The following is a 16,536-nucleotide window of genomic DNA, read 5'->3' as shown; positions in this document are numbered from 1 at the left end:
AGGGGGCTATTCATTTTTCCTGTCATATAAGGTGGTATTAAAATGACATGTATTATAAATATTTCACAGATGACTAAGAGAATGTTTGGACAAGCTTGGACCAAATACGTTTTTTTTTGGAAGTATGAACTTAGGTGAGATGACTGCTATACCTTCCCCAACAAGCTCCATTTGTTTTACATTCCCAGCAAGGTCTTTGGCAAGGTATTCATTCAAAGATTCAAAAATAAAAGTTTCGTTATGGTAGTTTTCTGTGAAGGGTACGCTTCCTTTGAGCAAGACAAAACCAGTCCAAATAGCTGATATTTTGGTATTTGGTGGAAAAGAAATATGGATTTTCTTTTTAGAATTAATTTCTCAAAGTCTTTGTTCAACAATTCAAATTTTTTATCCCTTGAAAATCTCAAAATTAAGTCATAACTTCACTGTTAGCTAAGTTATTACTCTCTCTCTGAGAAAAAGAAGGCAGAAATATCTACTATAATTTGAAGTTTCTTTTTTTTTTACCTATGGACCTTCTCACTTATAATTTTTCATGTGTGACAATGAAAAGTCATATGCCTTTGAAGGTTTGTATACACTGGTGTTAGAACAGACAGGCTGTATGAGTTGGGCTCCACTTTGTGCATTGGAGGAAGTCCAGTTTAATGGTATCTAGAAAGATTTTGTGTGTATGATTTAGTGTGCATAGGTTTGGCAGCCAGAAACCTTTCACACTGATCCTGTTATTCTAAGTTATTTTCAAAGGAAATAGAGGATAAAGTCTCTTAAAACTTACTTTTATTTCCCAAAAACCTTTTAGTTGTAGTTGGGAGTAGGAGAATATTCTGGTATTCTAAAATGTTCACTCATTCACAATTGACATTCAAAGATAGAGAGAAACCTTAGCAGGCTTTTAAAGTTTTAATTAGAACATGAAATATAAAACAGATCAGGAGGTATGGTACAAATTCAGAGTACTAACTAAATACACACGGTGTTAAGTGTCAAATATAATCTCCACCACAGGCACACAATAAATAACTTCAGTCTTTTCATGGAGGAACCACCAAGTGCTACATTCTTAGAACTGTTTAAAGACTTAATCTGTTCACTAAAATCCCAGACCCCACACATAACATTATAGTAACTTCCTAGTATCTTCCTACATCTTGAAATTAGTAGGACTTCATAGAACACATTGCAAACTATGGGTACAATAATTTTCAATCTCTGGAAAAAGAATGGCTGTAACATTCTTTTTGGCCTTCTGGATGCCAGACTGGAGTAATTTCATAAATTACTCCTTTCATCATCTAAACCTGGGTCATGTGCCTGTATGGCATCAAGGAGTGAAGATAGCTTCTTCTCTTAGAGGCGATAAGAGGGAGTTTTACAGGAACTTTTATCTACTTGAGGTTGTCAGCACAAGAAACTTAGCTATTGCTTACACTATGCCATGGAATTTCTATTTCAAGTTGTGTAAAGGAAATTTAAGATCTCACAATGTACTTACTGTGTCATAAAGGGTAGGGCAACATTAGAAAGGATATTTGAATTTGACAAATTCAATTCCATTCAGAGACTCACAGTTTTGAAGCTTTTTGAAAAAATGAGATACAGCCTGAAGGGCAGAGAAATAAAGGGCAGAGCTAAGTTTGTTTTTAACCTCGCAATCTGAGAGAGTCTTGATGCACATATATCATATAGCAAAGATATAATTTGGTGAAAAGCCAGTGTCAGGCTTTGATGCAAAACCATTTCAATACAATGTGCCATAGATCACAAATCCTCAAGAGCATTTTGTTTAAACCATCTAGAAATGTTTGAGAAATGATAATTACTAACCTTCATGAAATGTAAATTTAATTTTTCCTTAGCATTTGATAGCTTTATGAGTCTTCTCTACAAGCCATTTTTTTCTGAAATGTGTCAGACTGACAGTTGTTAGGATTTAAAGAATGCAATTGCATGTCTGAAAACACTGTCCCCATAATATAAGCACCACAATGGAACTTGAAATAAAGACATAATGCACAGCAGGAAAGAGTTAATTCCAGGCCAAATGGAATTAAAGCTTTGATTAGCATCCAGGTAAAAAATTCCCACTGTGACAAGATGTTGGGAAAGGAAGAAAGTGCTTATGCACATGACATCTCTAGTTATTGGAATGACATCTTCACCCCTGGTTACCCAGGACCTGGACTGTATAAACATGGTACCTCCAGAAGAATGACTCAGGGACCAGCAGAACACTGCTTATGGTGCTGATGTATTTACTTAATTTCTCTCTCTACCCCTCTCTCCAACCTCCTTCCTATTTCTTTCTATCTCACATTTCCTGTTAAAAAAATCTGTACCTGTGACTTTTGCATATGGTCTCATTTGCACCTTAATTTGTGCAGAGGCATCTCTCCTATTCAGATCATAACAACAGTGCAGGAATCTAATGGCTTTTATCTAGACACTGAACAAACATCCACAGCAGCACTGCAGGCTTCCTGGCATTGCCCTGTCAAAGATTTTGCTTCAGCTCCATTCTGAAAGAACCAGTGAGAGTGTTTGGGGCAGTTCAGCTTCTGCTTGTTCAAACCTCAACCTCTTTGCTGAAACTGCCAATCAGAGAGTGTACTAGTCACAGAGTGCTTGAACCTGAAGTGTTCTTCAATGCAGTCCAGCAAAAAGATATCAAATAAAGCAAATGGTGGTGCTCCTTATTTGTCTAAATGTGCTCAAGCTGAAATATCTCAAATTCACCTTATCAGTTCCTTAGCTCCTGTGACAACATTCCTTGAAAAAGGTTGGCATATCACAGAATTAAATTTGTCCTTCTTTTCTAGGGTCTCTGATAGGATAGAGGCTAGGCTCTCTGATATTTGGTATAACCTTAATAAATTAAAGTAGAATGAAAGTGGAAAAGATCACTGTGATAAAGAAGATAGTGTATGGAAACAGAAATGCCAAGCATTACTGCCTGAAAAAATATGTATGATGGTTATATGGAGAATGTAATCTATCTTGCCACTTAGCCATGGATGAGAAAATGTTATTGTCCTTCTGAAACTGAATAGTGTCTGAATTATTTTAAATTCCTCAATGTCACTTGACTTATCCTCAAGGGTTTTATACCTATTTAATAATGGGTTTTCTAAATATTTTTGAGCAATGAAATATCCTCTGACAGTCACTGTAGGAGAATCAGAAATTCCAAGTTGGATGCTGGTTCATGAAGTTAGAAAGCAGTTGTGACTGGGAAGGACCTCTGATCCATGACATGTAGTTCCCCATCAGCTGAGGCAATCCAAATCACATAACCATGTCCCTAAACCTATCCAGGTCTATATGAAAAACATGGTTACGTGTTGGGTTTTAATGTTTTTTTTCCATTTGCCTCAGCAGGAAATCTGATGAATAAGCTCAGTTCTATGAATTTAGATTATCCTTCTAGTTTCTCATCTGAAGTCAATGAAAATTACCAATTGATGTTAAATAAAATATCGGTATGGAAGTGAAGGCTGAATTTTGCATACCAGCAATAGCATCTCATACCCAATGTCATGACTGGCTTTCACTCACCATAGTAGTTTTTCAAACATTAATTTTTGAAATAGAATCTCCAAGCCTAATAACACTGGGATACCCCTTCAGTAGTCCATGAACAAACTTACAAGTAAACAGATCTGCTCTACAATTCTACAGCTGGATTAGAAAAAAACTGCTAAAATTGACAATTATATAGGATAGTAAATAAAATTAGCATACAAAAAGAGCAATAGGGTATACTGTGAGAGAGAAAACAAAAGGCTTATGCAGTTGTGGGGATGAACTATATGCATACCAGTTAGTGGTTATACATCTGTGCTTTAATCTGTATTGCCAGAGAACAGATAGAGCTCATACTTGTGCAGGGATTTAAAAAACATTTAGGGTAACTTTGTTTTGCATGTTAATTACTACTTTCACCCACTGTTGTTTAAGTTTTACTGGGAAAAATAAAAACAATGGATATTGACAACAGTGGATCTTTTTCAGAATTAAATGATGGCCTTTGAAACCAGATGTGTTCATGCACTGATAAGCAATGTTTTATGTTAAAGATTGGTACATGGGCTGCTGATTGAAATAGCTAAGTATGCTATTGCTTTAGAGATGAAAGTGCAAAAGTAAACATTTTCATCCTATTTCTTTCCTGACTGTTCAATCAGTTGTACGTTGCCTTTTGTTTCTAAAATAGAAAGATTCTCTTCCGAAATCGTCTTATGACTTAAACGAAAGAAACCATTTGTTAAACCACAAAACCCAAAAAAGATCGTGCTGCAGATCATTATCTGCTTGTTTACATATAGAGGCAAGTGTATAGATACCACACAATTTTTCTGATTTCAGGTGAAAGCAGTACTTGGCTAGAGTTTCAATGCTCAGAACTCCGATTCATATTAAAAAAGAGCTTCCACGAGCTCCAGAGAAACTATTGGTTCTTCGATCCTGGAGATTTCTGTCTTTTCAGCAGTGATATGAGTGTTTCGTCCTTGCCACAGCAATTTAGACCCTAATGTGTTTCTGCAAATTGCTAGGCTGTAAGCTGTGGCAACTCAGGAGCAGACATGATACATTCTAGAAGGACAACAATAGCTTTTAGAGGCAATAACAAAAAGCTTCTCCACCACCAGAGCTCAGAGACAGTGAATTTGTACAGAGAGACTATGAAATCTTACTGTCTTCTCTTTGGACTGTGACAGGATTTTATTCATGCATAATTACACCTAAAATGCAAAAATCACTTAGGGAACAGGAAGGAGATTTGTCAGGATATCTGTCACAGATTTCTAACAAATTGCAATTACCTGTAATTCTGTGACGCTTTTCTAAAAACACTCTTATTGTATTAAGTGTACCAATTCAATTTTGCAAGTAGATAATACAAAGTCAAACTATGTTTACAGTTATATCCATGGAATTCAGTAGTATCACATATGTCTGAAAGGAGGAGCTGGCCTGTGCACTAATTTCTAGTCTGGTATTGTTCTGAAACTAAGAAATAACAAATTTTTTTTAGCTTGCTAAAAATATACATGACATATACCTTTATTCTTCAGGATGATGTTGCTTTTTACTTTTCTGAAGGCCTGGTATTCTTTTTAATTTTTTTTTTTTTTTTTTTTTTAATACAGAGGGTCAAAAACATGGGTTTCATGAACACTTCTGTCTACGAAAAAGCAGGGATGTAAACAGACATGAAAAAAACAGGAAACCACATTCTATAAAATACCGACCCCCTAAAGACAGATACAGGGGACAAAGAAGAGAAATGACTCATGGTAAGGCACTCTGACATATGTATTGAGCAGCATGTTTTTGCCCATCAGCAAAAGAGATCTGTTATACACTTCCATGTGTGGCATGAATAAATCAGACTTTACTATGACTATTTTAATGGCCATATCCTGCTTTAGATACTGAAGTATGAATCGTCACACATAATGCAGTTATTAAAACAACTTTGCAGTATGTTTTTATGTTATTTAAGTGGGTTTTTGTCCCTAACGTGTCTACCTGCTGTGAATATGTGGCTAAAATACCTCAAGCACTATGGCCACACCATCCATTGTACCAATGCCTTTGTCTTTGAAGGTGCAAAGTGAACTGGATCAAGGAGATCCTTTGAGTCAGAAATACCTCGACCAGTTTCACTGTGTGATCCTGTAAACTCTTGTACCAGCTCAAATGGGAGAGTGACATTGAGAGGAGTAGGAAAATCTGAAACTGCCACAGAGAAAGACCTCCATGTGACTTACATTCAAGAGACTCACAATTGATTTGGACTGCTTGACAAACCTGCAGAGACTTAGTTGTGACACCTAAATTAGGCATGCACAGCAGGTGGTCTTAGCACAGCCCTCTGCACTGTGAGGGGTGATGAGATGCATCGACCGAGTCCTCCCAGCCACAGAAGCTCAGCATGAGCTTCCTCCTCAATGTGAACTGGAAAAGAGCCTCATGGGGTACCAAGTATATTGTCTGCAGCATTTCACATTAAAAAGACAAAGTTTCTACCTGCCTGAAATGCAAATATTTTTCCCCAAAATTTGTTCATGTATCACCATGAAGAAAGAATTAAGAGTTAAAACTTAATTAATATTTTGCTGAAATTTTCAAGAAGAAAACCTGGATTTTTCTAGAGTCACTAGCTTTTTTAGTGTAATATAGTCAGAAAAACTTTTATTTTAATTCCTATTATAATCAGTTGTGACTCAGAGCATATGGAAAAGCACACAATTTTCTAAATAAGATAAATGCTTATGCAATTATTTCAAAGAACTGAATATAAAAGAAAATAAATATAGATAGCTTCAACATTCATTATCCTGAGAAGATGATATAGAAATAATAAGGTTAATCTGAAATCTTCAATAGGTTAATCTAAACCCTGTTATAATCAGAACAAGAATATTATTTTAGCATATAAATACACAGGTACAGAGCAGTAAGGAAGCTATATGCATATCCATCTATAGAAAGAAAGAAATAAAAAGATAACCTTTTACATATCTGTAATTATGCATCATCTTTTATTAGCCATGAAAGGAACAATGATATTTGCTTTCCAAAGAAATTGGTGCTTCTGTTTCTCTTTCACCAGCTACTCACAGGAAAAGTTGTCACCTTGAAATGTTTATTTAAAGTGCTAGGACATTAGTTATGAGAATAAGTACTCCAGTCAGTACCTTTTCCCCAGGAGATACAAGTTCATTTAAAAACACAGGTACATCTACAGAAAATAGAAATGGAAAGTCAAGTATTACAGAATCATTTAGCCTGGGAAAGAACCTCAAGATCCTCGAGTCCAGCTGTTAGCCCAGCACCACCAATTCTGCCACTAAACCAGGGACCTAAGTGTCACATCTACATGTCTTTTAAATATCTCTGGAGATAGCGATTCTACACCTCACTGGGCAGTCCGTTCCAATGTGTAACAACATTTTCCATGAAGAAAATACTCCTGATATGCAATCTAAACCCTTCTTGGCACAGCTTGAGGCTGTCCCCTCTCATTCTGTCTGGTTGCCTGGGAGAAGAGGCTGATCCCCACTTTTGTGCAACCTCTTCTCAGGTATTTGTACTGTGATAAGGTCTCTCCTGAGCCTCCTTTCCTCTAAGCTAAACAATCCCAGCTTCCTCAGACACTTCAGACCTGTCACCAGTTCCTTGTACTTCTCTGGACATATTTTGGAACCTCAATCCTTCTAGACTGACCTCGGGCTTCCTGAAAAACCAGTAACAGACAATGAATGATCTGAGTGCTGTACCCAGGGGGGCAGCAGGCTTCTCTAACAAATGGGTGTATGCTACATTAGGGCCTCTCTTGATCTCAGGGTAGAAGAGGAATATCTTGATTTTGCCAAATAAAAATATTATGGATTTCTGAAATTTTGTGTTTTTTAGAATTATTCCTTTCCTAGAATTTTATCATAAGTAACCAAACAGTCCTCTAAGAAATTACTACTTACAAAGTTATCTTATTTTATAGTTTCTATTTAAAAAAAAGTGCCAAGGCCAGGTATGCAAATCTAATATTGCAATTTTAGTATGATCAGTTTACGAGTGTCCATCTGAGAAATAGTGCACTTTGAGTAAATCATTCTTATTTTAGACTATAACAGTTATAATATATGAAAAGATTATTTAAAAGAAGGAAAAATAAAGCCAAAATCTTATTTACCAAATGTTCTGGGAAATATGGAGAAGATTTAGACTGTTAGAAATGTCCCACTATAAACAAATGAAACAGAGGAAACAAGACCTACATGTCATTTTTGAGGTCATCTGAGGAGCTCAGAGGCAGCCCTGTGCAGCCTGTGTGACCTCATGCTGGAAAAACTTCTACATGCCCAGGCAATTGACCCAGATTGACTCATACATACTGTGTACAGTCCATAATTTTTTGTGGATGCAGGTGGTATTATAGTCCATTACCACAATCTCCAGTTTAAACTTTTTTTCTCATCTTGGCTTTTCTAAAGCATTCTTTATGTTTCTATTCAGTTCTATTCCTCTTTCCATTGCTTGCTTCAGCATAGCACAAGAACACTGGGGTTTTTCTTGGTCTTTTTTTCTCCCCTTGACTTCCAAATGTGGAGCTATACAACATTCTGCAGGTTTCCACAGCTTCATGCAGTGGTACCTCCCTTCCAAGGTGACCTTGGGACAGATCGTCAAAGAGCCTTGCCTCCCTTCTCCTTGCTCTGACCCATTTTAATGATTATATAATAGTTCTTTAAGGAACTAGAATATTTCTTCATAGCATGGTAGATTTAATGAAAAAATGCTGATGGAACCTGGCAGATGTATGAGTCTGAGCAATGATGTGGAGTGTGTGGTGATGCCAAGAGATACATGGAACAGGAGGGTGAAGGAGGTCTCATGGCAGAATAGTGAGTGAGAAATCTCCAGACCTGCCACTATTATTCATATTGCTACTAGGGTGTTCAAATGTGTCTGGGAAGGAGAAACCTAATTTCTCACTCCAAAAGGAATGTTAGAAATTATTCTGTATAGATACAGTGTTGAAGATAATGGGAATAGGCCAAGAAATCCAAAAGAAAGGAGTATTACAGACTAGTAATCCACATATACCTGAGGAGATCTTAGGAGGCCTTACCAATTACTATCAGTATTTGAAAATGAGGCTTGTGTTTCCTAGATTCTATAGAATAAACTACTATTCCTGGATTACCTGTCTTTGTAAGGTCTTGAAAAACACACAGAAGTTAGGAAGGGAAACAAAGTGCTTCAGGATATAAATAAAATTCTGAGTAATGAGTAATTGTGGATTTTTTCTGCATTTCTGTGTCTCCTTTTCAAAGCTTTATTCCATTTTCATTGAAGTGGCTGATACTGGTCATTGTTCAAAAAAAAGTTGCCAGACTGGATTGAGTACTAATGTGAGTTGACATTAGAAAGGAAAAGAATGATTTCACATTTTCTTTCCCTAAATTGCCAATGTCATAATTTCAAGTAAGCAAGACAAGTGAATTTGAAAGATTGATTTACAAAATCTGCAATGGAAAAAAGAGATCAAACAAAATGTACACACTGGCACACATGTCTAATAATGATGTTTATCTGAGCATGAAATTGTTCATAGGAATGTTCACTTGCTTTTCGAACTTTTATATCTGTTTACCTATTTGTTATACTGTATGTTATACTGTGTGCATTAATGACTAGCATATACATTTGACAATTAAAATACTTATGTATGTTTCTTTATATGAGTCTCATATAAGAGTAACTTTTTGTCTAGAAAGAGTTCTAGTTACCGTATGAATATGTACAATACTGTACAGGTTGGTTTTGGTTTTTTTCCCTCTTTTAAAATACACTACAGGAGAAATAACTACAAAATATTATTAAATACTTTCTGGTTAAAATGACATGGGAATTAGTCATGGCAGAACAATCAAATTTTATAACAGTAATGCATTATGTACCATTAGTACTGTGGGACACTTTTGCTTGCCTCATTTTATGAAGCAAAAAAACTTGAGCTGGGATTGTAGTGATTCAGGTTTGCATTCATGTGTCACCACTCCAACCAGGTATCTAAGGTACCAATAATATTGATGGAGGTTTGGTGTATGATTCATGGGCCCACATGTGAATGTCTAGATCTGAGTTGAGGATGTCTCACTTAGCTGCCAGCTGCCACTCCCCGTGGCTCCCATTTAAGGAAGCCTCTGGAACAGCCCGTAAGTCCTGTATCATATATACCAGTCCCCTGAGGATGTCTTGGATACTCCAAGAATTCTTAGGTGGCACTAGCCTTTTTTTTTTTTTTGGGGCAACTAAGTTGGTTTTTTGGGTGTCTGTCTTTACATGAGCTGAAAAATACGCTGGGCTTGACTGATTGTGTGGTCACTTACCCAGAGAAAGACCTGAGGTCATTCAGAACAGTAGTGGTAGAACCTAGGTGGGGTTTTTTTGAGCATCACAACTAGCACTCGTTGGTATTTTAGCAATTGAATCCAATGACTACAGTTACAGCTTTAAGAGCACATATGTAAATATCTGTATGTTAACATGTATGTTAAGATACCTTAATCCAACACTGAATCTTAACCTTGCTGTTATCCCTAGATAAAATGCAGCTATCATATACATATATAGTATCTAATATATAGGCTTTTCTGAACTATAAAAAATAATTCTGAATTCAGAGGGACTGTGACAGACTGAAGAATTGGCTTGATAGGAATCTCAGAAAGTTCAAGAAATGGAAATGCCAAGTCTTCCTCCTGGGGAGGAATAGCCCCATATGCCTGTGCAGGCTGGTGCTTGCTGGGTGAAAAGCAGCTTTGCAGAGAAGGACCTTGTGGTCCTAATGTGACCAAGCTGAAGAAGAGTCCACACTGTGCCCTTGCAGCAAAGACAACCAGCTACCTTCTGGGCTGAATTAGGAAAAACATCAGCAGGCCAAAGAAGGTGATGCTTCCCCTCTGTTCTCCACTAGTGAGACACATCTACAGTGTTGTGTTCAGGTCCTGCCTCTCAAGGACAATGACAGGAGAGACATAGACATAATGAATGGATTCCTGCAGAGGGCCATGAAGATTTTTAAGGTATGGGAACAAATCTTATACAAAGAGTGGCTAGACAACTGGGTCTGTTTGGCCTGGAGAGGATGCAGAGTAGGATCCTTTGAAAATATATAAATACCTGATAAAGGGAGCAAAAGAGATGGAGCCAAACTCTTGCCCGTGGTGCCGTGACAGGACTTGGTGGGCACAATGGGCAAGAGGCACAAACCAAAATACAATATCTGCTGGGAGTGTTGAAGCAGTAGAACAGTTCACCCAGGGAGTCAGTAAAGTCTCCCTCCTTGGAGACATTCCAATGTCAACTGATCTTAGGAAACGTGTGAGAAGTGAGTCTGCTATGAGCACAGGGTTGGTCAGGATGATCTCCAGAGACCATTTCAAACTCGGTAATACTCTCTTTTTTTACAAATTGATTTAAAAGAAAGATTATCATAGACAACTTCTTTTCAACAAAAAATATTTAAAAAACCAAAAAAACCCCAAAAACCATGACTTTTTATGACTCCACAGGTGTTTAAAAAAAACACAGGTAAAATATTACACAAAAGTCTTTGTTAATATCCAGGGCTAAGATCACTGGCTGATCTTATACAGGATACCATAAATATTGCTATATTCACCAGATCTCTTCTTCCAGGCTTGTGAGTGGGGGATAAATAGATGACAATGAGATACATATATCAAGCCAGAAATAAGCAGTTACCAAAGACTGAGAAACAGTATTACCAAACTAATCAGCATAAGTGTCATATAATCGGCCATTGCTGTACATCCTGCTCCAGTTGTGTCTAAAGTGCTGCCATCGTTGGTTTGATGGATTTGCTTTACGTCACTGAGGTTCGTCTTGTCTGGCATCCCTGCTGAGACAAATAAGAAAATACAGTATGATGCATGCCTTGTCACTGCTGGCAACATATTAAAGCTAGAAAAAATTTAAATATCCTCAGCACACAGACTGCCACAGTTTGGTTTCTAATTCTCATGTTACTGCCAAATTCAAATGCTTTATAATTGCATCTAGAAATATGCACTATACTATATGGCTATTCATCGTTGAAAGCACTTCTGAGGTCTGCCAGCTCTGAACAAAGTTGTTCTTGTAGAAATATATCTCAACAAACATTTGCAGGCTGAAGTAAACAGTTTTGCAAGTCCCAGTAGTACCTAAAAGTCCACTGCTCACATCTTTCTTGGATTTGAAGAAAATAGGAAATAATTTAATGGGAAATTTCTTGCATCTGGGTCCCAATATTATTGCAAAATAATGTATAACTCATGGAAGGTATGCAGAAAAATATAGTTGTTGCTATATAAAACCTCGATTTGGGCACAATTTAAACAGATTCTATAACATTGTAAGGAAAAATTCTAAAACTAACTTTAAACAGGAACACTTTTACTGAGTTCCCAGCTGAATATTTGCACTTCTTTTTTTTTTTTTTTTTTTTTTTTTTTAAACCAGGGCAGATATTTCTCCACCTCAAAAGAATACTCTTATGGAACAAGGATACAAAGATGTAATGTAATCACCCGTTATATTTCCTCTACCTGGTTAAACATCGGAAACAGAAGGTCTTGGAGACACACTTAAATTTGGTAGCATTGTCAGCTGCTTGTATCTGCTATGCATGTTTGTAGACTGTCTTATCCTATATAATAACTTGTGGCATGCCACTATCAATCAAAATTAACAAGTCTAAATTCAGTGTTATTACACACAACAAATATTGACATTGTAATTACAACGAGACTGAAAAAAGCTTCATATAAAGCAAAGTCAATATTTATGTAATTAGGTCAATACATATATAATTCAGAAGGTAAACTCTACTGCTGGAACAGCAGCATTAAAAAGAAGCTCAGCTCTACTGAGCTGATATATTGATTTTACAGTCTGAGTTTCTGCATCAGTGTTCGTTGTTTAGGTGCTTCTTTCCTTTCTGTATCATTAGGAAGGATGAATAAACTAGTGAATATTCTTTTTTATTATTCAAAGTGACTATAACAAAGTATAAATATTTTAGTCATGGTGTTATCTTCTTTGTTAAGCTGGTTTAAAGCTGCAGAAGACAGTCATTCTTAAAAAGTGCAATTTTTTTGGTGCTTGCATTAAAAGTACTCTTTTCTCTAAATGCAGCTTGAAAGCTGCTTTTTGTGAACTTCTGCTCATGTACTCAAATACCTTTCCTCCACCCTTGAAAAAAAAGCCAGGTGAAGTCAAACATGCTTTCTGAAAAACACCTGCTAGAATAAATTAATCTTTTTTGCTACTTTACTAAGCAGTATACCCTGCTATTTCAAGTGGATTTATCAATCCCATTCTCTTGCCTGGCATTTGTGAAAATTAGCTGTATGAGTACAAATCAAGTGGACACACAAGAAGGAAGAGTGACACAACAGAAGGAGGAAATAAAAGTTTTCCTCATGTACTTTCAGTAACCTGTGTAGAAAAGCATCAGTCAACCAATGCTTCACTGAGTGGATCATCACTATCAAGGTATATCCAGGTTTTTTATTTTTTGCAGGGAAGATTTTTAAATAACACAAAAACAAAATAAAATTGTTTTCATAATTTCTTCAGAGTTTTAGTAAGGTCTTCTCACATTTAAAAAGACTAATTTCAGTAGACAGTGAAATATTCAACTCTTGCCTACACAACAATGCAGTTCAGCAAGTGCTATAGGTATAAAAAAGTAGACTTTTCCAGTGTATTTACAGATATGCTATTAGAGTAGTGAAAGATTGGGCTTTATGCAGGATGTAATTATAAATGCTAATTAATATAAAAATTGAAAATATTCTTAGATCTTGAAATTGAAGAAATAACCAGCTTCCACTAGGTATGTTTTGAATCTGAAGACAATGTGACTAGATAGCAATCAATGACTGGACAGACAGGTGTAATTTCTAGTGAAAAAAATTAATTTACAATATTACAGAAGACAGAGACCTTTTGATGGGAATTTTTTTCTTTTCTTTCCAGCCTCAGATGAAAACTACAGACTTTGAAAGTTCCCATGAAAGCAGTGTTATTAAAAAAAAGTTCAAATCTACCCATATATTTTTGTTTGATCAATCAAAATGCCGTAAATCATTATGTATAATCTCTGATCTTAAATGAATACACTGCTAGAATTGTAGTGTAATCATACTGAAAACCTGCCCCCTATTCAGCCCCATAAGTCTATGCCACGCTTTGACTTTATTGAAATAAGAAGTCCAAAAATATGTATAGATATCATCTGGTGAAAAAAATCACTGAAAAGAAAAAACACTCCTTTCAGACAGCCTATTTGAACAGAACTGTGCTATGTTGCTGGGGTTTTTAAGGTAGTTTTAGTAAGTATAACCATAGATTTGATTCCTGCACCTAAGCTAACTATCCTTCTTATTTAAATTAGTAGGTTCTATTGTCCATTATGAATCAGGATTCAAACATATATGTCACCTTTCATATATCATACTCTGTAGCAAAAGTGATCCTTTCCTCTAAATGAATTTAAATGTCATAGTTCACAGCATACTTGCAATGAGAAATATCCAATCATTTTTAGCAAAACAGACCAGAAATAGAGCAACCTTGTTTGGTTTTAGTCTCCTCACATGCCTGAAGTTAGAATTGTGTTACAGAAAAGGTATTTAATTTTCCCAAGTGTTTCGAATTATCTCTGATAAATGTCGAGTATAGTAATTAAATCATACTAGAACTAATATTTTAGTTCTAATATGGTTGGGAAAATGGTCAGATTCAAAAGTCTCATCTGAGATTCAAACGGATTTCTTTTTTTGATGAAATTTATATTTTCAGCAGAGCAGAAGATAAATAGATTGGGAATTAAAATCCAAATACCATGTTTGCATAAATTTACATAAGCAAAACTGACAATATCACAGACGTGTCCCCAGCATCAGCTCTGAAACTGTGTAAATAGCTGCAATTTAAAGTATTGTCCTGTTCTGGTTTAGAAAAAAATAATCAGCAAAATAATTTCTGCAAACATTATGATTAATATTACAGCATCTCATTATAGTCTAACAGCTGCAGAGTATTTCTAAAGCTTTTAAACATGTTCAAAACATATTTAAACATGTGAGAGGTAATAGTACTGGCAGCTTTGAGAGCTGGCTGTGTTCTCCAGAATACCTACAGCAACAAAACAATTTCCTTCCAATATTCAGCAAGAACCTTTAGCCTTGATTTGAAAAATCAATCCTATAGTCTTGGGAGGTTTTCATTTGACACAGAAGTTTTCTACTGAGGTTGTCAAAATATTACGAAAATGGGCTATGACATTGCAGCAGTAGATGCTTGGCTACCAAGGCCCAATCTGGGACTTTAAGAATTTTAAAGGTTTTAAATGGAACATCCTCTGACAATGTCCTACTTTGAAACCAAACCAGAAAAAGTTCATGTGAGAGCAATCAAACCTCAGCTGCCTTCCTGTATCATCTTGTGTCTGCTGAGCAAACACAGGTTTACAAGGAAAACTGAAGATGCCAAATGAGCTTTTGTCAACATCACCTTGGACACAAACCCAGACAAGATTTAAAGAAGAGGAAGAACCGTATTTCTCTTTGTGCAACATTCTTATGATGTTCTGGAAGATTCAAAATACAGCCTTAATGGAATCAGATTTTCTTACAAGCCTCAAATATGAGAAAAAAAATATATTTTCAAAGGATGGTACAGTGTTTTAGACAGGAAGAATTTTGGAATATTTCTTTTAGAAGACAGCATTGTGAAGTTGTAGGCAAAATTATTCTTAGAAGAAAAAAAATTATTTAAATAATATGTAATAGGAGTTTCAGGATCTTTTAAAGCACAAACTGTGGAATAAAACACTGACAACTAGATGAAGTTCTGTACCTAAATTTATGAGAAGGTTAATGAAGAAGCATGAATTTATTTTAACATTAAAAAAGAACTAAAAGAAGAAAAGTAAGTATTTATTTTGCATTACCTTGCATTTTCATTTCATAAATTCAAATGACATATTAGTTCCAAAAATGTTTTATTTGATTGGCTGATATTTTTGCCATCTGGAATTTTTAAAGCTTCTAATGAGTGTCTCCTCCTTTTACTTCATTAGAGTTTTTCACCAGGTTTTATTCCTAATTACTCAATATCATGAAAATGTTTAAAAACAGAGCCATGCTAACTAAGCACAGAGCTGTGCTTAAATACCTTAGAAATACATCAGTTTATAGATAGTGGTTCCTATGAAAACTTCAATTTGCTACTTTAAAAAATATTTCCATATATTCCTCTACAGAACAGTAGCTATATGAGAGAAAAAAAACCAAACCACTGAATATAAGTCGGGTCATTCTCCAGGTAGTGTATTTAAGCCACTACTTTTAAATATGTCACAAAATACTTATGAATATCTAGTGCTTAGAAAAAAAAAGTAGAAACAGTTGACTACCTCTATTTTAATTCAAAGACTCTTCCATGTGCAGTTCATGTGATCTTGGCCATGAAGTCTTAATGAGGGGAGAAAAAGACGTGTGAAAACTCTCTCACAAGAGGTGCCTGGAAAAGGACTAATTTCTGGAAGCTGCTTTCATGTTTTTATGACTGTGTCCATACTTGGAAAACCTAGGGGATGTCCCTAAAAGGAAAACATATGCTATGCGCCCTTTTTATAGTATACATAGAGCAGTGTATGTATTCACACTCTTCAGGAAACACGTTTTTATGATTTCATGCAAATTGTTCCCTTTCAGTTACACACTTTAGGCGAAATGGAAAAGAACAGTATCATTGGAACTGATGATAGAAGAGACTCCTCCCAACCTCAACAATTCTTTGATTCTATAAGTGCTAAATGTTTCACAATTCAGCACTAGTCACGAATAAACAACCAAAAACCCCACTGGATTTCATTGACACATAGTACAGAAGGAATGGATCTACATTGCTTTGCCATTCTTTGACTACCTAGTGAGACATACGTGA

General features: G+C 35.8%; 1 protein-coding gene across 1 annotated transcript in view; it reads right to left on the bottom strand.

The window, feature by feature from the left end:
- Window positions 1-884: 884 nt before the first annotated feature.
- Window positions 885-16,536, bottom strand: part of GPC5 (glypican 5) — a 584,807-nt gene continuing 569,155 nt past the window's right edge. Inside the window, exon 8 of the mRNA XM_088159817.1 lies at window positions 885-11,434. Coding sequence (XP_088015943.1) covers window positions 11,277-11,434 — 158 coding nt within the window. The 3' untranslated portion in view covers window positions 885-11,276. The remainder of the gene's footprint in view (window positions 11,435-16,536) is intronic.

This window comes from Sturnus vulgaris, chromosome 2 (assembly GCF_052056855.1).
Source record: "Sturnus vulgaris isolate bStuVul1 chromosome 2, bStuVul1.hap1, whole genome shotgun sequence".
In the NCBI taxonomy this organism is placed as follows: Eukaryota; Metazoa; Chordata; class Aves; order Passeriformes; family Sturnidae; genus Sturnus; species Sturnus vulgaris.
The sequence above is the reverse complement of the archived record's forward strand: the minus strand, read 5'-3'. Positions and strand labels throughout refer to the sequence as shown.